The sequence below is a fragment of the Callorhinus ursinus genome, unplaced genomic scaffold (assembly GCF_003265705.2).
Source record: "Callorhinus ursinus isolate GAN/ISIS: 27379988/994484 unplaced genomic scaffold, GSC_fseal_2.0 scaffold9, whole genome shotgun sequence".
NCBI lineage: Eukaryota > Metazoa > Chordata > Mammalia > Carnivora > Otariidae > Callorhinus > Callorhinus ursinus.
The window spans coordinates 17,533,022-17,557,153 of NW_027397071.1; the positions used below are offsets into that span (position 1 = coordinate 17,533,022).

At 36.8% G+C, this 24,132-nt stretch overlaps 2 protein-coding genes and 1 pseudogene across 4 annotated transcripts in view; 1 reads left to right on the plus strand and 2 right to left on the minus strand.

Annotated features, from left to right (window-relative positions):
• The window catches only part of MFSD14A (major facilitator superfamily domain containing 14A), a 42,267-nt gene extending 40,962 nt beyond the window's left edge, over positions 1-1,305 (minus strand). Inside the window, exon 1 of the mRNA XM_025872280.2 lies at positions 1,069-1,305. Coding sequence (XP_025728065.1) covers positions 1,069-1,152 — 84 coding nt within the window. The 5' untranslated portion in view covers positions 1,153-1,305. The remainder of the gene's footprint in view (positions 1-1,068) is intronic.
• A 6,993-nt stretch (positions 1,306-8,298) lies between these two features.
• On the plus strand, positions 8,299-8,696 carry LOC112824617 (phosphatidylinositol N-acetylglucosaminyltransferase subunit P-like; annotated as a pseudogene).
• A 1,650-nt stretch (positions 8,697-10,346) lies between these two features.
• The window catches only part of SLC35A3 (solute carrier family 35 member A3), a 55,055-nt gene continuing 41,269 nt past the window's right edge, over positions 10,347-24,132 (minus strand). For 2 of the 3 annotated variants that reach the window (XM_025872275.2, XM_073896251.1), the window contains exons 6-8: positions 22,401-22,519; positions 20,718-20,851; positions 10,347-14,522 (exon numbers count right to left, since the gene is read on the minus strand). In XM_025872275.2, the coding sequence (XP_025728060.1) occupies positions 14,432-14,522; positions 20,718-20,851; positions 22,401-22,519 (344 nt within the window). In that variant the 3' untranslated portion in view covers positions 10,347-14,431. Of the gene's footprint in view, positions 14,523-16,675; positions 16,728-20,717; positions 20,852-22,400; positions 22,520-24,132 lie in introns of all 3 variants that reach the window. The other variant, XM_073896252.1, reaches the window with a different exon arrangement.

Consider the following 24,132-nt stretch of genomic DNA (forward strand, 5'->3'; position numbering starts at 1 on the left):
ATATGCTAGAATAAATATCAAGTTGTTGAAGAATCATTTCTGCACACTTCTCAGCAAAATGAAACATATTTTACCTTTGCATTCTATTTCAGAACGTGGTATCAAAGAATTCAACAAAGACTGGAGAGTGTAGCAACGAAGAAATTTCAGCATAAAAAAGTACAGGCGAGTTAAATTTTCAATTAAAAATCCTACGTCCCCTGCTGGTTAACTACAGCACACTGCATAAAGTTTATTGTGATGACAACTCTTTCTAAAAAGCACAATTTTTTCTTGCCCTCTCTTCCTTTCAAAGTGTCTTCTAATCCTCAGGCCATGATAATTCTATTTAGCATCTTTTATTTTAAAAATAAACAAGGTGAGTTTAAAACAACAGAGTGGTTACTGTTCTTTGGAAACCAGCAGATTTAAGTCTAGGCCCCTGGTGTCCTCCGTCACGCTTCTAACTCCGGGAAGTGAAGAGGAAAGCCCACCTTCTGACAGTGTTTACCGCACTGGAAGGAGCAAAGAGCATTGACCCAGAACGAGGTGGAAGAAAGCGAAGGCACTAAGGGGCCCCAGCGGGGTCGCCGCGCCAGATGCCACCCGGTCAGCGGCATATGGGAGGCCCGGGATTGCTCCCAGCACCTTCGAAAGGGCCGCGGTGGCGGCGCGGGGCCCGGAGGCGAAGGCGAGGCTGCGAGGCGAGGGGCGCGGCGGGACCAGCACCTCCCGTGCGACGCGAGGGGCCGGCCGGCGGAGAGCCGAGCGTCATTTCCAATCCGCGGCGGAGGCGCACGTGGGGATCGAGGCCGCAGGGCCTCCAGGAGCCGCCGGAGGAGAGGGCGGCAGGTGCGGGAGAGGCAAGCGGCTTCCCCAAGAGGACGGGCCCCGGAGGCCGCGGGCCGGGACGAGGGAGGAAAGCCCCGGAGCAGAAACAAGAGGGCTCTGGAGGCTGAGACACCAGCACCACCGACAGGGCGGGGGGAGGGCGGGGGCAGTCAGGGCGGCCGGTGGCGGCAGCGCTGGGGGCAGAGATCGGATTGGGGGGCCCCGAGGGACGCTCCCCGGCGCGGTACCCCAGCTCACCGTGCCTCCATCCTTAATGATGATCTTCTTGGCCAGCATGATACTGCGGTTCGCGGCCCGTTTCTTCTTCTTCCCCTGGGTCATTTTACCATCCTCGATTCCTGGCGCTGCTGCAGCCACTCCCGGGGCGGCCGGCCCCAGCGGCGAGTGCCGTCCCGCCACTACTGCCGGGCCGAGCCGCTCGGGGCGCCCGCCGCCATCTTGAGGGCCCGGCCTGCCTCCGGCGGCGCGTCACATCGTGCGATCCGCGGCGGAGCCCGCCCCGCCCCGCCCCTCCCACGTGACACCGCCCCGCCCTCTCGGTTGCTCTGCGTTCGTCCGGCGGCGAGGGAAGCCCAGAGGGAAGCCGCTAGACTCGCGGCTGGTGCTACCCGGTGCTCGCTTAGTCCTTACAACAGCCCTGGGCGGTAGGGACCCTTATGGTCCTTCCTTCACTGATGAAGAAATGGAAGTTTCTAAAAGTTACCTGCTCGTGGAAATACGGCTGATAAATGGTTGCCCTGGAAATCTGCCCAGGCCTCCTCAACTATTAGCGCTATCTCCAACGGTGTTCTAATCAAGACGCGAATCGAAAGGAACAGTTGAAATCGTTTTCCAGAAATAGTGGGTAAGGATAAACTGATTTTTCAGAAACAGTGTTTTGTCTTCGTGCCCAGCCCCTACTCCTACCCACCCCCGGCTCCTCGGCTCAACTGGAGCATGGTTTCCAGCAGCTCCCTAGTCCTGGAACCTTTTATTTCCTGCCAATAAAAACGTACATAACCTATGTTACACTTTGTAACCAACTACTTGTTTTACCGTATTGCTTAAAAATCAGCTTAATGGGGGTAAAATTCTAGAAATGACAGTTGACACAAATGAAATACGGCTACAGATTACAGTATCACAATATTAAGTCTGATTGTTTTAACTGTACTGTTAGATAAGAGACTGTCCCTTTTCTTAATACACTGAAGTCAAGGAGTGAAGGGATGTGATACACGCTACCTGCTTTCAGAGATAACATGTTTGTAAATGTGAGGAGGGGGTGAGAGTGACAAAAAGGCAAGTTGTTAAAAACAGTGTTTTTGAGTATGGGGATTTTAAGATATGTTTACAAATTCAGTGATATACTTTGGAAGAGATGGGGTCTAATTCTCCCCTTCAGTGTGGGACTGGGCTGAGTGACTCTTTTCTGTCTAATAGGATATAGCAGAACTGACAGCACTGACTTCAGCGGGTAGGTCATAAAAGGCACGGCATCTTCCTGCTAGGTCTCTCTTTTTCATTCATTCTGGGCTCAAGTCTGGGGAAGCCAGCTGCCATGTTATGACACTCAAGCAGCCTATAGCCAGGTCTAGGTGTCCAGGAACTGAAGCCTCCTACCAACAGCTATGTGAGTAGTCTTGGAAGCAGATCCTCCAGTACTGGTTAAACCTTTAGGTGACTACAACCCCTGCCGACATCCTGACTCCAATTTCAGGAAATCCTGAGCTAGGGCCACCTAGATTAGCCACTCTGGGTTCCCTGACTCTCAAACTGTAAGATAAAAAGTACTTATTTTAAGCCACTAAGTTTTGGGGTAATTTATAATATAGCTGTAGATAGCTAATACACTGGGTAAAGGGAATGTGTTCTTTGTACTATTGTTGCAACTTTTTTTTTTTTTAAAGTAGGCTCCACACTGGGCTCAAACTCAAATATCAAGACCTGAACTGAAATCAAGAGTTGGGGCCCCTAACCAGCTGAGCCACCCAGGCACCCCTATTGTTGCAACTTTTATGTAAGTTTGAGATTATTTCAAAATAAAATATTAAAAAATAAGTTTGAATTTTCTGTTCCTTCTATTTCTATATAGAAGAACATTTGACTAGAAATGGAAAACAAAGGCAATTTACCATGATGGATAGTTGAAGTTACATTTTCCCATCAATAAGTAAACTCATCATTTGTTTATTATTATTATTTTTTTAAATAGGCTCCACATCCAAGGTGGGGCTTGAACTCAAGATCAGGTGTGGCATGGTCTACGGACTGAGCCCTCATCATCTGTTTAAAAATATTCTATTGCTGAAACATTTAATTGAGCCCCAACATGAAGCTCCTTAGAGAAAGTCATGACAAGATTTCATAACTAAATTCCCAGGAGTTTGTTTTGGATGGACATAGAGGGCTGGTTAAGATCATTTATTGTGGGGGGCACCTGGGTGGCTTGGTCCATTAAGCATCTGCCTTCGGCTCAGGTCATGATCCCAGGGTCCTGGGATCGAGCCCCACATCGGGCTCCCTGCTCAGCGGGAAGCCTGCTTCTCCCTCTCCCTCTCCCCCTGCTTGTGATCCCTCTCTTGCTGTCTCTCTGTCAAAAATAAATAAATCTTAAAAAAATGATCATTTATTGTGTGGTTACTCTGACTTTTCATAGCCCCTCAGAATGATACTTCATTGAGCTATACCAATTTTACCATCCTACAGAACTGATTATTATTCAAAAAATATTTTTGAGTACCTTTAAGTGTTTGTCAATGGTTTACTAGACACTGAGGATACACTCATACATGAAGCTTAATTATACTGGGGGACAAAATTATGAAACAAAACACAAAAAGAAGATAATTGCAGACTGTGGCAAGTGCTGTTGGAAATAATAGAGAGAAATTTAACACATTGAATGTCCAGAATGTCCCAGGCTTTGTGCTAGAAGAGCTGTAATAGTAAACAAGAGAGATCAGTCCTGTTCTAACAAACCTGTTGTGTATGTATTTGTGGCTTTTATATGATTTGGGGTTGTGAAGATTCACAAACTTTACATTAAGTGGTTAGTATGTCAGGATTCTTCGGTTACAGTCAACAAACTAACATTGGCCAGCATAAGCAAAAGGTAATGATTCTGAAGGATATTGGAGTCCCCCATAATGATGAGAAGGCCAAAAATCAGGCTTGAAAACAAGTAAGAACCAAGGTGGAAAGTTTGTAAGAACACTTCATGAGGCACCTTGGGAAGTACAGGGATCCCTTAGAAGAGCAAGTGGCTGAAGCTCAATATTCCTAAAGAAACTAAGATTGTATCACAGAATCCAAGCCTCAAAATGCACCATTTATTAAAGAAACTGCACTTCACTATATTAACAGAAGAGGGCTTTCTTTAACTATAAAACTGAGTCACCCATATCCCTTCACCCCTCCCTTCCATAGAACTACCTTTCCTTGCTGATCCAGGAAAACCCAGAACATCTTATCGGGACAGAAAAAGCTTTCAAAAACCCATACAAGGCAACTATTAAAACAGAAAGCCTTTCAATTAAAAGAAAGTACTACCCTCTAGGAAATATGAAGCAGAGGAACTACATACAACACTCTAATATGAATTAAATATCATTAAATATACAACCACAGATGTGAAAGGATGCAACATATACAAGGTTTAAAACCCAGTAGGAGAAAAAAAAAAAAAAAAACCCAGTAGGAAGATGTGAGAGTTGATCAAACTCAGGCAATATACTGAAAAAATAAAATCATCTAAAAAATGTATACTAGGGGCGCCTGGGTGGCTCAGTTGTTAAGCATCTGCCTTCGGCTCAGGTCATGGTCCCAGGGTCCTGGGATCGAGCCCTGCATCGGGCTCCCTGCTTGGCGGGAAGCCTGCTTCTCCCTCTCCCACTTCCCCTGCTTGTGTTCCCTCTCTCGCTGTGTCTCTCTCTGTCAAATAAATAAATCTTTAAAAAAAAATAAATATACTATATTACAGGGTTCCTAAGAAAGACATAATGAAGGTAAGAAACATGGAGGAGAAGCATAAATCAGTTATGAGAACAAGAAAAGAAAGAAAAAGGGTCAGAAAGAAGATGACGTCGAAAAATTATCTGGGCCTCCAGACAAAAGCCAACAACAAACAAAATTAACATTTCCCAAAAAGAAAAATATCAAGTGGTGCCAGAATGACAATAAAACCAAGCAACACAATGGTGGAGCAACATTGTCCAAAAAATTCAAGAAATTTTGAGTCAAGGATTTTATATCTAGTCAAGCTGTACTTAAAAGTATCTAGATTCTAGGGGCACCTGCGTGGCTCAGTCCATGAAGCATCTGCCTTCAACTCAGGTCGTTATCTCAGAGTCCTAGGATCAGGCTCCCTGCTTCACTCTCACTCTGCTCCAACCCCCAACTTGTGTTCCCTTTCTCCCTCTCTGTCAAAAAAAAAAAAAAAATTAAAGTGTCTAGATTCTGAAGAAATTTTCAATATTGCCAGAACTTGAGGAACAGTGTCCTTAGAAGCTTTCCTTATATACTTTACTGGAAGAGCTCTATCCAGCCATTAGTTGATTGGGAAGGATTCAGCTAAAGTACTAGTGGAGGGTATTAAGTATATTTAAAATATATTTAATTTATAACAAAAGCAGGCACTACAGTGAGAAAATAGTGTGTAAATGTTATATATGCTCTAACCAAATAGTAAGGGAACTAAAAAATATGAAAATTAGAGGAAGGAGTAGAATAAGTTCATTGGTTGTCACGGCAATTAGATGGGAATCAGCATTTAAATATGACAAGCTAAATAGAAGCCTAGACAAGCAAAAACGGGGGCTCTAAGAGCATTATATAAAATGTTAACAGTATAAATGTAACCACTAGAACATACAAAGCTTTCTAAACATAAGAAAATTTAAAAGCAGAGAACACACTCCAAAGGGCAAAGAAACAATAAATATAGCAATATACATGATTGTTTCTTTTTCAAAAAGAAACACAGGAAATACAAACTAGAAGCTATTGAAAATACTACCTTTGGGGGTGGTCAAGAATGGGGTGGAAGGATAGCCATGACAGCTAGACTTCTCTGAGTATACTTTTTATAGAGCTTTAACTTTGAACAATGTAAATCCTTTACATACTCAAAAACAGAATAAAACTCTTATATACTCAAAAACAATAAAAATCTTAAAAAAAAAAACATCAAAAACCCGATGCGGGGCTGGATCCTAGGACCCTGGGATCATGACCTGAGCCGAAGGCAGATGCTTAACGACTGAGCCACCCAGGCACCCCTTAAAATTAAAAAATTTTAAATCACCATTTTGCACCTCAGTGTAATGTAATAAATGATTCAGCTAAGAATCATCAATTGATGCTAAAGTTATTGAAGGCTGTTAGGAAAAGAATATTCCCATGGTGCCAAAACATTGCCTTAGAGATTACTAATTACTAAGCAGGAAAAAAAAAATTACCTTTACAATGGGAAGATCTCGTAGTCAACACCTTGACCAAATGATTATCGTCTTCAATAGTGAGATAACCTAGAATTATGTGTTTTCAGTATGGTAAAATATAAAATCTACAAGATCACCTATGAAATATTCTTTACGAAAACATTTAAGCTGAAGCTAATCAAACCTACAGACTCCACTTCCAGTTCAATGGAAATACAAAGAATAAAGGGAACAAGTCAAAGGATACAGACAGATCAAGGATAGGAGCAAAGTGATTTAGATTCTTTAAAAAGTCACATCATGGGGGGGAAAAAAACCAAGGGGATGAAGGGAGGGATCTTCTAAACTAGCAAGAGAATCAAATACAGGGGCGCCTGGGTGGCTCAGTTGTTAAGCACCTGCCTTCGGCTCAGGTCATGATCCCAGGGTCCTGGGACTGAGCCCCACATCGGGCTCCCTGCTCAGCGGGAGGCCTGCTTCTCCCTCTCCCACTCCCCCGCTTGTGTTCCCTCTCTCGCTGTGTCTCTCTCTGTCAAATAAATCAATAAAATCTTAAAAATAAAAAAAAGACAATCAAATACAAAGTATGAACCTCAACTGCATCCTGGTTCAAAAACAAAAAAAAAATGTAAAGTCATTTTTAAGACAATTGGAAGTATCTGAATATGAACTTAGATAACAATCAAGATAATTTAAATTCCCTTAAGTATGATAAATCGTATTGAGTTAAATAGGAAAATGTCCTTATTTTTAGGATATGCATGCTGAAGTATTTAGGAATAAAGTGTCCTGATAAAGCTAGTATGGCAAAATGTGACGTTGTATTTAGGTGAAGAGTAAATAAGTATACCATTCTTTCAACTTTTATGTATGTTTAAATTTTTTCAAAATGAAAAGCTGAAGAAATTTAAACTGAAAAAAGAGTCTTTAGCAATGATTACTTTGTGAATGCATGGAGATAACACATGAATTTTTCAAACCTAATTTGGCAAAATCTCTCATAGCATGATTGAAGCCATTAAAATGACAATAATATTATAAAAATAAAATATTCAAAACAAAAACAAACCTGCCCTATAAAGTAAATGAAGACAAATAACATTAAGTAATGGAATTTTGGAACATTATGCACATAATATCCAAAGTGGACTTCAGCTTTTCAAACTCTAAAATTCACAGCAATATTTTCAAAGTCATAAATTGAAACATGGACTCATCTCCTGTCATGATTTTCTATAACTCTCTATCACCCAACAAATATAACTCTACTTTGGCTATAATATTTAGAAAACCTATTGAAGGAGCTTGCTTATATTAGAAAAAGCTCTTAGTATCACAATTTTTAATTGCTGTATTTACTACCCACACAGAATAGCACACAATAAAACTTTAGCCTGAAGGAGAAAATGTAAACCCTCAATTATTAGAAATCATGCTTTTTACATGCAGTGTCTTTTAAGAGAACAAACACATAAAAACAAGCACATTCACAGATTTTGTTAAAAATACAGAAGTCTAATTTAGCAAATTTAAACCCCTTAAATACTTTACATTTCAAGCACATTTTAACAAGAGAGTATTTTCAGATGATTTCTCCCAAACACTATAACAATGTCCATTGTTCTTTTAAATCTTCAGTGAGGTCTACTTAAAAAAGGATGAAAGTGTATTTCTCTGATAGACTATTTCCAAAGGAATAATATGTTGTTTGTTTTAAAGAAGTTATTTTTATATATTAGAAATCCTAAGCAAATAAATGTAAATGAACTCATAAATGAAAAATTGGTTAGATCCAATGGAGGGCTGATGCTTAACCCTAGCAAAGGATTACTAGAAATGTGGACCTATCAACAGTGAAGCCCTACTGTCAAGCCAAAGGAACAACTGGTATCAATCAGTTTTATTCTGTTAACTTTTTCTTATAATAGTGATGATTAATGGTAATTTAAAATTAGCTTAAAATTGACTTGGTGTGGAAGTGACTGAACTGCCAGGAGGGGCCTGAGTGTGCCTGAAGGACCCAAGATTATCTAAAGGCACAGGGAAAATGGTGGAAAATTCATCACCACCACTGCCAGAGAGAGTGATTTATGGCTTGTTCTTTACTTAAGCTCTCATTTTGGCTTCATAGTATATATCTTGTGGGCTTTTATTCCTGAATCTTCGCTAAATTCCTTAGGCTTAACCTATTGGTCTCAAAAATATTGGGCGGTTGCACTGCCCACCTACCTTGTCATTACTATAGTAACTGGTTATGTACCCTTATTTGGAATAAACATGAATACTTCATTCAACTCCATCCATACAATCATAGATAACTATGCTAAAAATCAAGAGCAGAAGACATACTAGGAAAAGGCCATACCAGCATTAAGAGATACTCCTGTTAGTGAAGTAAACCAAATGTTCTTTTTTACAGTCAAAGAACTTTATGCCAAAAACTGAATTCTATATAGACTAAAACCAAGCATTTATTATGTTTTTGACGTTAATAATTTTGACCATAACTATTTTGACTATCTCTTATTTGTACCCAGTACTAGAATGTCATCAAAAAAAGCAAGTTGAACTTCTTCTAAATTCTATTAATATATAAATGTTCTCAAATATTAGTTATTAATGGACAGAATAAAATACTGTATTACCATGTAAGACTTTTAAAAAAATAAGTATCAGTTAAAGCAAGAAGTCCCTCCAGAGAGACATTCATGTTGTAATTTTCAAATGGCAAAATATAAAATAATAAATAAGCTCAAACTGTATATTAATATACAGTATAATTTATTGTTCTTAAAAAATAGCTCAGCATTCATAAAGTCATTTAATATCAGAACTGAAAACTAAATGAATACTGTATGTGCGACTTAGCACTGCATCTGATTATAAACGTTTTTCTACCCTCAAGTCATATGTTCAAAATCATTTGACAACACTTCTGAAATTAAAATCATAAAGTGTAAAAGTCATTGCTTGTGTCATCCTCATCAATTCAGAAGAATGTGTATAGACACAAATGGTCACTGTGTAATAAGGAATTTGGCTTTACCCAAAGAAAGTTCTGGCCTACATCTTTAGGACCTCATACCTGATAATTTATGCTAACAAGCTGACTCAGGATGAACCCCTGTAACTTGATGTCAGCCAGTTTTCCAGGGAGGGGCAGGGCTGGAGAGTTCAACCCTGTGGGCAAAGAATCAATCATGCCAAATAATAAAGCTTCAATAAAAAGTTGGACACCAAAGCATGAGTGAGCTTTCCTGATTGGCAATATTGTGTGTATACTATGGCCAGGAATAAGTAACACTGTCCAGGACCCCACAGGGAGTAGACAAATGGAAAGGACAACTGGAATATGAACCCCTCCTAGATTCTACCCTATATGCCTCTCCTTCGGCTGGTTCAAATTTGCATCCTTTCTTGGTAATAAATGTGATTGTGAGTGTAATAGCTTTCAGTAAGTTCTGTCTTTCTAGTGAATTATTGAACCTGAAGGTAAATTTGGGAAACCCATGAACTTGCAGTCACCAAGACACTCTCTACTATAGTAGAATTTCATATCTTTGGCGTTTGAAACCAAGTTATTTCCTCTTTGCTATTTTTTTTTCTGGAACATGTATGTAATAATCAATCCTGCTTTGAAGGAATTCAGAACTTTTAAGAACCGTAAGAAAGACCATTTACTAATGCTGGTCACTATATGACTCTGTTGAATGGTAGTAATTATAAGATTTGAATTATGAGGTGTATTTGCATAGCACTGAGATTCAAGGATTGTGATATACTTCCAACAAAAGAAGTATTCCAATTCCGAAAAGATGAAAAGATTTTGTTAATTCTTTTCACAAGAAGAAACCAAAGTATCCATTTTTAAAATGCTGATATTCTTAAATAAATAAATAAAATGCTGATACTCTTTAGTGATCTTTTAAAACAAAGCATTTTGTACAAGGTTATTTCACTAATAGAGGTGGAAATGAAATCCTTTATATTGCTTATCATTTGATTTCTATGCACTGAATTGATAGTCATGATAGAAGCAATTATATTCAACGATTTATGAAGAAAATATATACCAATTACTGTAATTACTTAACCTTGAGGCTAGCAAAGAGATAATTTATTTAAAACAAGAACAAAAAAAATAGGCTATTATCACACAGATAGAGCGGTTCTAACTAGTTTAAGTAAAACCCAGTCTTCCATGCTAGAGCATAGGCTAGAAAAAAGGAAGGAAGATCACACATGATAAAGGTAACTAGAGAGATATGGAAAGGATCAGGGAGTCATTCCGATGTACGGTAAGGAGTCTAATTCAGTTAAGTCAAACACGGATGAAAAGGGAAACAAGGAAATATAGGAAGAAATTTATATGGTTAATTACGAAAATCTTTTTCATTAATCTACTCAATAGATAACTGGGTACCAAAAAATGACAAAGAGAAATTGATCCATTAAAAAGCCATTTAACAAAAGAAGAATTTATACATTCCTCTAAATTATGTCCATAAAAAATTTAAATATACAAATCACATTCCCAAACTCAAAGGATTTCTAAACAAACGAAATACATAGACATATAAACAAATTCAGAATTCAAATCATTAAAAAAATATTTTAAAAATCACAGTAAATTATATCTCATAATAAGAAATAAAACAACCAAATGACAGCTATATACATTTGTTGAAGTTTCAAAAGCTCAATGATGGAGCAATGGTGCATAATTTATTTAAATAAGTACTGTTTACTAATGTTTATATAATATACCTATTTTAATATTCTGTTAGATAATGGATTTAAAGAGCAAATGTTGAAACATCCAAAAAATTGAATTATATTATTCGTAAAACGTCAATTTCCCCATGTGTCCAAAGTAGTGAATTACAGTAATATCCTCCAGAAAAGTCAGGTATTTGGTAAAGCAAGGCACGTAGGACCAGATTTTGATAAAGGTGCTTTTTCTTTGGTCCTGTAATTACTTTAAATATGCTACATATCTGGGAGATTCTTAAGATGACTTTCAATATAGCATAAATAATTTATAAACCTTTTCTTATGTAAAGCATACATCCACATGTAATTAAATAACAATGAAAGTGTAAATAAAATAAGTGATGCTAAACCCTATTTTTAAAAACAAAACTCAGTTGAATGACTATACAATGACATTTTAAAAGTCCAATAATTTGATATGTAGGAAAAGTGTATCAATTCTTAAGAATAATCAATATTACTCAGTCTACTGGGCACAAAGTCAATTAGTTTCTTTTCAGATTCTTGTCTCCTTAGAATCTAGTTTTAATATTAAACTACTTTTCCTTCTATGAAATTGTGACATTCAATATAAATTGATGTAAACATTTAAGTTTTGCATCTCTAAACTACAGTTTCTGCCATAAAGGTAGCCTACAACTTCCCTAAAAACACTTGCTAAAGAACTGGTGATATTACTGTGTTGAAACATCTACATATTGAATTTCAAACTTTTCTTCCCAAATACCATATTCTTATTTATTTTTTATTATTTTTTTTTCTTATTTATTTTTTAATAGAACTATCAACTGGCACTTTTCTCCCATGAATTAGGGCATTTTTATAATGAGCAAAGTAGTTGAGAGATAACAAGTAAACTTTAAAAAGTAAGAATTTAAATAATCAAGAAGTCATCATTATATAAGATTGATACAATAAGGCTTTTGGAGGTCATCAAAACACACCACACAGACATATGAAAATGGCATTATCTGTATAAATGACATGATCTAGGATACAGGTCCCCCTTCTCAAATACGATTCTTTCTCTATGAATTAAAAATTATAAGCTACACAACCCAATCTCTAATAACATCTTTAAGCCTACTAGAAAAGCAAAGTATAAATTAAGCTTGTCTAATAAAAGTTTGGTTTGAAAATATGCTTTAGACTACTTTGTCCTTTCTCACAACTCTTGATTATATTTTTATAAACTTTAGTGGGAATCTTAAAATTGTGTTATTTTGGACACCGGAAAATATATATGGTAACTAACATGTCTGATATCCAATATTTGCTTTCATCATTTTTTGAAGGGACACTCAGCCCGAAATAACAATTAGTTGTAAATGTACACTGATTTAATACATACTAGTACCTAACTAGTACTTCCATGTGGGCTGAACATAAATCTTTATATGTACTCTTGAATTCTTTGCATTTGTAGGGCTTAGATTTCACTCAGCAGTAGATAATAAGATGTCTGGATGCTGTTACAATCTAAAAACACCACGCTCAGAATGTGGTAAAGTTATTAAACAAATACTCTAAAAGATGGTCACTGAAAATCATAGGGCTAAATCAATCAGGCTTCCAGAATGTTTAGTTAGTTCCAATTTGGAATCACCAGCAAACTGATTTAAGATATTTTGTAATTTTAATCACTTTTAAACTCAGAATGGAACAGATTAGGCCTGTGTCCTGCAGAGACATGGTTTGCATAAGTAAAGGAACACAGCCAGTCCTAATAAGCCAAAAGTACCCAAAAGTTTGTAACACAGAATTTTTGAGCCAAATTCTATTTAACAAAATCCATTATAACTCTATAAAAATATTTATTTTTTTACAGTTTTTATACTGTTAGATTGGGAGACTTTTAAAAATATATAAAGCATGAATGAAAAAATAAAGTAAAATACTTCTTATACATAATAGGTAATTCTATCTATAGTCAATAATTAAATTAAATCCATACTCCAATTTTAGAAAGTATTCTTGCCCAACAATTCACTTTACCATTTTTGCTATATTTTCTCTCCCCCTTGAGCCAATTTATTAAATAACTCATGTAATTTACAACCTCAACTCCAGTGCTAATCAAAATGGAAAAGAAACCACTATCTTAAATCTAAGTGGTGGCTCCTTCCCAGCAGCTTTTACAGGGCCACAGAAAGGGAGCTCAGAATTCGCTACCTCTCCCAGACATGTGACCAGAGTATTCCTGGGATGGTGGGTTTATGAGAGGCCAAAAAGTTCTGAGCAGCCTTGAGTTTACAGCTACTGTGCCATTTAAAATAATATAATATCATGGCAATCTGGAATGTCTCTAAGAAAGTCATTTTGGTCTCAATTAGTTGAAATCTATACTATTATTATTTTGGTTGTTGTTTTTAACAGTTGTAGATTAAAGGAAGTTTTTACAGATCAATGACCAAAATGTTCATTTAAAAACATTTTAGTTGTGTACAGAATATGCTTTGATAGTTCAAAATTCTCCAAGTGGAGATATTAGACAATAATAATTATTTTAAATTATTAAATGACTATTTAATCCTTTTAAATTCATTTTGAAATTTTAATGGAAACTACCACATATAGAAGTTTAATTTAAAGAAATATTAAGGATTTATCTGATTTACAGAAAAGAAATACAATTAGAAGATTAAGGACAAAACTCCATTAGTGCAATAGTCTCTGGCTACTATCTAGCCCAGGAGCAACTGGATTGCTTTCAGCAGTTTCAAAGCACGAAAAGATCTTAAAATGTAGATGGAGAAATAGATGTGTGTATTTCCCTACACTAAATTCAAATACGAATTTTATTCTCTCACAAATTAGACCCAGGATGTAACTTTATCGATTTTTATGTAGTTGAACAAATGACATTTAGCAATCCTTTCTTTATCTTTTGTATAAATATAAAAATCTCAGATACATGAAAATGTTTTTCAAATCATACTTCTATTTCTTCACAGCTTTATAGGCAATTATAATTATAATTTTCAAACTTTGAATATTCCATGTGATATTTCTGTACAGAAAAAGATAAAAAAAATTTAATAAGATTAAATAGATAATTTGCAAAAATTGGTATCTGACACTTGTTGTGGGCTCTTGCAAAGAGTGCATAGGGCATTTCTGTAGCAATCAAAAGGTCAAATCTTTTTAAACCCAGATTTCAAGTTTTCTCCAATAATTAATCCAATCCCTGGAAATAGTTCCAAGCTCTGATTTCTAGATGTAATTGGTATTTCGTTAACATATACACATATTTTTTATCCTTAAACTTTTATATTTTCAAACCATTTGAACAATATGAGATTCAGCATGATGATGTCTTCTTAGAATCTGTAGAAGTCCTCTATGCAAGATTAATGTTGACATTCCTAGTGCACCATTGTGAAAAACCAGTTAAAGATAGTATACGACTATGCTTTAGTAGGATTGCCTGTAGGTTTGGGATCATAACCATATAGGAAAGTAGCTGTTATTACAAGGATGGCTCCAAGGAAAAAGACACTAAATAGATGAAGAAAAAAATGAAAAAGAGACAATCAGATTAAAAGCAAAACAACTTCTATTTCTTCTCTTATAAAAACAATTATAACTTGGGAAAAAATGTTCCAGTAATATGGCTAACAAATACTACATTCTAGGTATTCAAGCCAAGTGTTTTACATGCATCTCATTTCGTTCTTATAACCACCGTATGAAGTATTAGTATTATCCTCATTTTTTTATATACGAGGAAACTGAGGGCTAGAGAGTTTAAGTAACTTGCTTAAAGTCCTACAACTTTAAGAGGACGACAAGATTCAAAGCTAGGTATGTTTGACTCTAGAGCCCGTACTTTCATCCACTGCACTGTATTGTCTCCCAAAGCAAAGATGTTTTAAATGTATTTCCCCTTAATATGTCTTTTGCCTGCAATACACTGAATAATAAAAGATCTCAACTTAAGGGGCGCCTGGGTATCTACATTGTTAAGCGTCTGCCTTCGGCTCAGGTCATGATCCCAGGGTCCTGGGATCGAGCCCTGAATCGGGCTCCCTGCTCCGTGGGAAGCCTGCTTCTCCCTCTCCCACTCCCCCTGCTTGTGTTCCCTCTCTCACTTTGTCTCTCTCTGTCAAATAAATAAATAAAATCTTAAAAAAAAAAGACCTCAACTTTTAAATATTTGAAAATATAAATGGAAAATGGCATTCTTTTGAGACCAAAGTAAAGTTTTTTTTTTTTTTAGTAAAAGTTCAGTTTAAAATCCAAGGTAGTAATAGGCAAAACTCGGGACCAATTTCATAGGATGCTTTACAAAATGAAATTCAATTAAATGCAGGTAGACTTGGTTTAGTCTTTATTTTATCTATCCAGGGATATAATATACCTTATTGTAAACTGGAAACGAATTTAAACTGGTACTGGAACTTAAAGTGGACATAAAGTGAATACCAATCTTAACTTTTAAGATGTATATTCTTCAAAGTACTATTACAGGGACATGAGTTAGTCTTGGTTTTAAAGTTTCTATTAACAGTTCAAAGTCACTCCCATGAGCTTTACAACAATAAACATTTGTTCTATAAAGGAAAAAGATCACAACCCTTATTATAACATAGAGGGCCCTTCCTAATGTGGTCCCTCTGACTTCATCTCCCATATTCCATCCACCCAATCTATAATTCAGCCACTCCATTCAGTGAACACAGTGTGCCTTTCAGGACAGTGTCCTTGTGGATGCTACTCCCTCTGCTTGCAATGCCTTTTCTCCCAAGAAAATTGATTATTCATAACTCAGGTCTAATGTCTCCAAGACTCATTCCCCTAGGCAGAGGTACTCCATGATCACATTTATTAAACCATATTAAATGATGCATTATTGACACGTCTGCACCCCTGCTTAACCATGTGCTCCTCATTTATCATTATACCCCAAGTGCCTAGGATATAGAGGGAGCTCAATAATTATCTGCTGTGATAAATATCTAGTGTTGGTTTTATGTAAATGGGCAACTTTTCAAAAGCCTTGGATGCAGGTACACATGTAAGTTTATGATAACATAAAACTTCCTACAATACCTCTTGAAGAAAATTACCACATAGGAATATTTCATAATTATTTAGGCTTTGGATAAGCTTCTGACTGAAAACTTTCTTTGTCAGGCATTCTGACCTTTGCCTAGCTTTCTGGACCTCTGGAATTACATAGAATCACGAGCTCAACTGAAAAGTTGTCTGATCCAATTTTCTACCCACTGCAGGAATCTATTCTATGAAATTTCTCTTCCTTCCTTCCTTCCTTCCTTCCTTCCTTCCTTCCTTCCTTCCTCCCTCCCTCCCTTCCTTCCTCTCTCTGTCTCTCTGTCTCTCTTTCTCTCTTTCTCTCTTTCCTTTCTTTTTCTTTCTTTCTTTCTCTCTTTCTCTCTCTCTCTCTTTCTCTCTTTCTTTTTTTTAAGATTTTACTTATTTATTTGATGGAGAGAGACACAGCAAGAGAGGGAACACAAGCAGAGGGAGTGGGAGAGGGAGAAGCAGGCTTCCCACCAAGCAGGGAGCCCAATGAGGGGCTTGATCCCAGGACCCTGGGATCATGACCTGAGCCGAAGGCAGACACTTAATGACTGAGCCACCCAGGCACCCCAATTCTATGAAATTTCTAACAGGATCTACTAGAATACCTAATAATGTCAGGAAACCTCCACTTGTCAAGACAGCTATTTTTAGATGGTTCTGAGAGAAAAAATTTTGTTGGGAAAAAACTATCAGAATACAATGACTGTTTCAAGGATTTGAGCACCTGATTTCCAACAGAATTGTATATATACTTCATTGATGCACTGATCATAAAATTCTCATTTATTCACATGTCTACCTCTCTAACCACTGTGACCTCCTTGAGGAGAGGAAATCCTATCTCATTCATACATTCCTGTTTGTCCAGGATCTGGCAGAATGAAAGGAAGACACACAGTGAATTTTTGATGGAAGAATGAACAAGCCTAAATGCAAGGATGGTTAATACCAATAAGCAAAATAATCAACACAAGAAAAGTAAGTTAGGAAAGGGAATACTGGTGATATATCAATAGAGATGTTTAGCAGTCAGCTGAAAATAGGGATCTAGAGTGGAAGTGAAGTTGGGACTTATCTTCACAGAGAAGACAAACAAGACATGGCAGTGAATGAGATGAATGAAAGAGTAAGGATTGATAGGGTACTAAAGGAGCAGTCAGAAAGGCAAGTACAGGGGAATCACTTCTGAGAAAACAACAAACAAAATAAAACAAAAAACAGTTTTAGGAAGTGAAATGGGGATAACAAAGGAAAATACATTAATACATTTGGAATAGAGGTCATTGGATTTATTGCTTAAGAGATGTTCTTCACAAAAGTAAGAATACATAAAGATAGAGGGTCTAGTTATACTATAAGAAAAATAATCCATCTCCTCATGACTCAGTGTCAAAACATTCATTCATTCGTTCATTCAATAATAACAGAATCATTGTCTTTTCTCTTTTTATCTTCATCCCAACATACCTTACACAGTCCCTCAGAAACATGGATTTACATGCAGGTATATATCTTATTGACAAATTACTTCTCTTTTGTCCCTCTACTGATTTACCTTTTCATTTACTTGTTTATTGTTTATTCCCTGCATGATTCAAAGATTTAAAAGTTAACACCCTGAGTCAGCCTTATATGAGATTTTTTTTTAAAGGCATGCCTTTTTCAATGTACCCTAAAAATCTACAGTTCCAAAACATCTAAAATAAAGTTCCAAACATACTCAAATAATACACCAGCACATAATTTTCCCATTTAATGAATAGAAGCTAAAGCATCATTAAGATATAGGTCCTAGTTGTTAGGCTGGTCTCACTAGCTAAGCAATTCATTCCCATACCAAACTGGGAACAGAAATACTTTAAAATTCATGCCCCAGAGAAATTATACATTTCAACATGCCTGTCCCAGACCTATTGTCCAGGTTGCTAGAAGAATGAAACCATAAATGTTCAATATAGAAATATAAAGAGCATATTATGTTTTGTTGCTGCCACATTCCATCCATAATCTTATCTAACTCTCAATAACACAAATGAATTTTACTAGCTGTATTAAAATTTTAAGATCTTGAACATCCATTCAAACACACAGAGTACCTATTATAGGCCAAGCTCTGGCCTTGCTGACTTATAAAATGGTAATAAATCTGAAGAAAGGAGGAAAGAATGTTAGAATGGAGGGGGGGTGCTCCTTTATTTAGGGAGGTCTCCTGATAAAGTAAATTTGAGCCAAGACCTGAGGATGTGAGGGAGTTTGTCATGTGGAATATATAGGGGATGAGTATTTCAAGATGACTGAAGGGCAAGTCAAAGCCTATGGCAAAGAGGTTATTGTAAATTAAAAAAAAAGAAAGAAATGAAGGAAGGAAGGAAGGAGAGGAAGGAAAGAAGGAGTGAACAAGAGGAAAGTAATATCAGATGAGGACAGAAAGGTAGCTGAGGGCCATATCAAATAGGCCATTAATAATGACAACTTTTAGGTGACATGGAAAGCAAAAGGTTTCTGAGCAGAGTGGTGATACCTAATTTACATTGAAAATAGTCAGTCTGTTTGCTGAATGGAGAACATTATAGGGGTACAGAGCAAGAAAAGAAGCAAGGAGATATATCAAGAGACTATTTCCTTAATGATAAATGAGTATGCCTTGTACCAGGGTGGTAGCAATGGAAGTTATAAGAAATGGTTGACTCTGAAGATATTAAAAAGGAAGAGGCGACAGGCTTTATTTCTACATTAGAATGATGTGTGAGCGAAGGGTAAAGAGAAGTTGATGACCTTACTTCTTACTTCACTCAACAGATAAAGAACTTCCATATATTTTAACTTTCTTTTTTTTTTTTTTTTTTTTTTTTTTTTTTATATATTTTAACTTTCTAAGGCTGTCTACATCCATCTCTACAGACCTTCTCTTAGGTTACTGTGGATAAACTGTTCCTGTTTAAGTCAAGGAGAATTTTGGCGTAAGCAACTGGAAGAATGGAGGTCCTGCTATTTATAAATCGGGAAACCCTTATAAGGATAGGGAATGAATTATGCAGTAGACAGTCAAGTGAAAATATCAAATAGGCAATTAAATATACAAGCCTAGAATTCAAATTAAAATGTGAAAGTTGAAAGAAAGAAAAAGAGAGAGAGAGAAAGAAAGAAAGAAAGGAAGGGAAGGTTATCAGCATATAGATGGTATTTAAAGCCTTGGGAATACAGATCACCCAAGGGAGAGAGTGTAAATAAGAGGTTCAAGGACAGATCCTTCGGAGACTCCAAAGTTTAGAGGTTGAGAAGATGAGGAGGGGAGTGAAGTTAGAGGAAAACCAAGACTAGTAACCCGGAATCCACTAAAATATAATCTCATTACTTGGGGATTATAAATTAGTAATTACAAAAAAATAATAGGACCTTCAATACCAGCTGTAATGGGTATTAATCACACTTCATTTTTCCTGACTCCGTCTCCTCCCCTGGCATCCATGACACCACATATCCAGGGTCTCCTGCCTCACCCATCATTCCTTTTGCAATTCTCTTCCCAACCACTCTTCTTCCTGCCACCACCTAAGAGTTTTCTCATGCATCACATTCTCTACATAAACTATCCTCTTTAAGAATGTTATCTACTCTCCTGGCTTTACCTATATCAATTCTGCACATAAAAATGCCATTATGTGACTTATTTTATGACTTTATATGACTTATGAACTTTTTTATATGACATTTTACTTTGGGAAAAAAGGTTTGGAAAAAATTTTCCAATCTATTGGGAAAATTCTGGCTAGACAAATTTGTATAAAAAACTTTCTAGTGGAAGATTTTCTTTTATGCATTTAGTTTGAAATCTGTTTTAGAAGACAGTTAAATGATAGGAAAGGAAACAGACTGAGGGTTGCTGGAGGGGAGGAGGTGGAGGGATGGGGTAACTGGGTGATGGACATTAAGGAGGGCATGTGATGTAATGAGCACTGGGTATTATATAAGATTGATGAATCATAGGCCTGTACCTCTGAAATCAATAATACATTATATGTTAATTAATTGAATTTAAATTTAAAAATGTTAAAAAAAAAAGATAAAAACAGAGAGGGAGGTGAACCATAGTCTCTTAACCCTAGGAAACAAACTGAGGGTTGCTGGAGGGGAGATGGGTAGGGGATGGGGTAACTGGGTCTAGGGCATTAAGGAGGGTACGTGATTTAATGTGCACTGGGTGTTATATGCAACTGACGAATCACTAAATTCTCCCCCTGGGGGCGCCTGGGTGGCTCAGTCGTTAAGCGTCTGCCTTTGGCTCGGGTCATGATCCCAGGGTCCCGGGATTGAGCCCCGCATCAGGCTCCCTGCTCGATGGGAAGCCTGCTTCTCCCTCTCCCACTCCCCCTGCTTGTGTTCCCTCTCTGGCTGTGTCTCTCTCTGTCAAATGAATAAGTAAAATCTTAAAAAATAAATAAATAAATTCTCCCCCTGAAACTAATAATACATTATATGTTAACTAAATTGAATTTAAATAATTTTTTAAAAATAAAAAAAGACCACTAAATGGATTTTTTACTATATTTCCTTGATCCTTCAAAAGTTGTAATAAAACAAAATTTTCATACCAGATCTTATTAAGATTCTTAATAAGAGACAAAGAAAAAGAAAAGAATGTATTACCTGGTTGGCACAAAATCTTGTAGCCAAAAATAGGATATCAGTGTTGATAATATTATGGATAAAGAGGTTGCAAATCCTTTTAAAATATTATCTGCATATTTAATAACAGCAGCTATTACAAGGCCTCCAAGTGCCTGCAAAAGTTTTAAAAAAATTATTTTAAACAAACAAATAAAACTGCTTTTCAAAACAATCTCATTACTCAATGAAGCTCTAAGCTTTTGTTCTATAAATTTAATCCCATTATAATAAGTGATTTTTATTAAATATATCCTATAACCAATACACTTCCAGGTTTTGTTCAACAGCCCTTTTATTTCAAAAGTTACCTGATGAAGTAACTACCAGTGTAATCTGCAGTTTGTTATAATATAGTTTGACTATACTGTGAATAAAACATCTATCCTCAACCAATTTAGTAATTAAACACCACTTGTTCAGACAAATGTGGAAAGACTGGTCACTTGGATCAGTGAAATGTTTTTACTTTTGAAGTAAAAATAAAGTGTAACTTGAAATTTATTTTATCTGGCTTTCTTCCTCCAGCTTGTCACCATTCAATCTACCTTTTATTACTGTCAGATTACTCTTCCTGAAAAAACTCTAAAAGAACTTTCTACCAAATCCCTCTCAAATTCCAAATTGTGCCTACTTAAATAATGAGGTTTTACCATACTACATAGTTTTGTTTTCTGCCAAACTCTACTTATAAATCCTAAATCTGGATTACCAATGTTAACAGCTTCCACTGTACCTCTTCATATGACAGAAGCTTATTATTACTGAAAGTCACAAACTATGCCCATTGAGCTCACTACAAATTGATGTCCTATTACCTCCTGGCAATGTACGCATTCATCTGTTTAGTCCCTGATGAATCCCTCATATCGACCGTACCAAACCTTTATCTTACTCAAGTCCCACAGAAAGAGGGCTTCCCTCTGCTAGGACAAAAGCCATCATACAAACTCTCTTGACTTACCTATCTCTGATTCAAATTTCCTCTGAATTTTCACTTATCCTTGTCTCCTTTTCTCCTACCTTACAAATAGCAGTATCCTTCCTGCTTTCAAAACACAACTATCCTTTGCTATCTTCACCCAACTTCTATAAGAGATCTTGCTTCTTACAGCTTCAAATACCTCTAAAGAAAGGCTTTGTGAGGGCAGTGACTTGTATCTTCACTTTTATATTCTCCAGAGTAATCAAGTATACTTTTGATGATGAAATTATTCAACCCTTGAACAATCTCAAATTATCAACTGAAGTAATTTGACAGGAATATTTTAATATATAACTATAATATATGGCTATAAACTGTTACAGATTTAAATATCTAGATCTGCTTTTGAGCCTTAATGGGCTGATCACAGACTTCCTATACAATAAGAATTATAAAAAAATCCAGTTACATTTGCTTTCAGCTTCAACTCTTTTATTCTTAAACTTGATTTTAATTATGTCAAATTTAAATGTCATAAAGTTCATTTATGATCTTTTCAAAGTAAGTTTTCATTATGGCATTAAGACCAGTTCTATTTTAACGTCCCTGAATAAACTAGATATAATGAGAACACCAACAGGAGGGGTCTTTTTCCCTCACATAGTACATTAGGAGCTATGTGATTATCTACATTAAAATAAAGTTTATTAGCATTAAATATAAGACTTTAAATGCTTTACCTGAAGAATAACAACTATCCAAGTCAGTCGGTTATATCCCTGAAAAAATCCATTCTTTGACACCAATTCTCCATCATAAATGTATACACCCATTAATCCAAATATACTCCCAAAGAAACCTAAAAAAAAAAAGTAAAGTTTATGTCATGTGTCACTTAGTTTGTCTGGAGGAATATTTTTCCATTGACATTCCAAAAAAATTTTTTTTTAAGATTTTATTTATTTGTTTTACAGAGAGAGTGAGAAACAGAGACAGAGCATGAGTAGGGGGAGGAGGAGAAGCAGACTCCCTGCCAAGCAGGGAGCCCCATGTGGGACTCAATCCCAGGACCCTGGGATCATGACCTGAGCTGAAGGCAGACGCTTAACCGACAGAGTCACCCATGCACCCCTCGAAATAATTTTGTATTTAGCTTTTCCTTGTTGATAAAATTTGACTACTTAAAAAATATTTTACTTGGGGGGCACCTGGGTGGCTCAGTCGGTTAAGCATCTGCCTTCAGCTCGAGTCATAATCCTGGGGTCCTGAGGTCCTGAGATGAGCCCTGAATCGGGCTCCCTGCTCAGCGTGGAGTCTGCTTCTCCCTCTTCCCCTGCCCCTCCCCCTTCTTTCTCTCTCTCAAATAATAAATCTATTAAAAAAATAAATAAAATTTAAACAAAAATCTTTTACTTGGATATTTATATAAACCTAACAAAATTATACTTAGTACTATATTATGACAGTAAGACAAAGACAGGAAAATATAGAAAAGAGCAGAGATTACCAACTTTGGAACACTAAAAAATACAATGCTTCGGGCACTGGGGTGGCTCAATCAGTTTAGCAGCCAACTCTTGCTTTCAGCTCAGGTCATGATCTTGCAGTTGTGAGATTGAGCCCCTCAACAGGCTCCGCACTCAGTCCAGAGTTTGCTTCAGATTCTCTCCCTCTCCTTTCCCCTCTTCTCCCCCTGCTCTCATACTCTCTCTTTCTCTCAAATAAATAAATAAAATCTTTAAAAAATACATATATATAGGGTGCCTGGGTGGCTCAGTTGGTTAAGCAACTGCCTTCGGCTCAGGTCATGATCCTGGAGTCCCTGGATCGAGTCCCGCATCAGGCTCCCTGCTCGGCAGGGAGTCTGCTTCTCCCTCTGACCCTCCCCCCTCTCATGTGCTCTCTCTCTCAAATAAATAAAAAATCTTTAAAAATATATATATATAATGCTTACATTACATGACTACATCGCTGTCTCATTCAAATATTTGAAAAATGGTCACTTTCGGCATATTCATTGTCTCATACCTTCCTATTGCTAGCTCTAGACTTTCATATCTACATATTTATATATGTAGATATAAAAGCTCAAGTATGTGGCATAGCATTTTTCCTTATTAAGAAGTTCTGAGGGGGCACCTGGGTGGCTCAGTCGGTTAAGTGACTGCCTTCGGCTCAGGTCATGATCCCAGGGTCCTGGGATCGAGCCCCGCATCAGGCTCCCTGCTCAGCAGAGAGCCTGCTTCTCCCTTTCCCTCTGCCTGCCTCTCTGCCTACCTGTGCTCTCTATCTGTCAAATAAATAAATAAAAAATATTTTAAAAAAAGAAGTTCTGAAAGTACATTAAGTAGTATTCAAAAATTGAAAGCTAAGAAATAGGCAACATCAGAAGCTGTCATTACTAAAGTCTCACTGTTAAGGAAAGCCAGTTCAGTGAGAGGAGAAACTGTCTTATTCACTCCTGCATTCCTT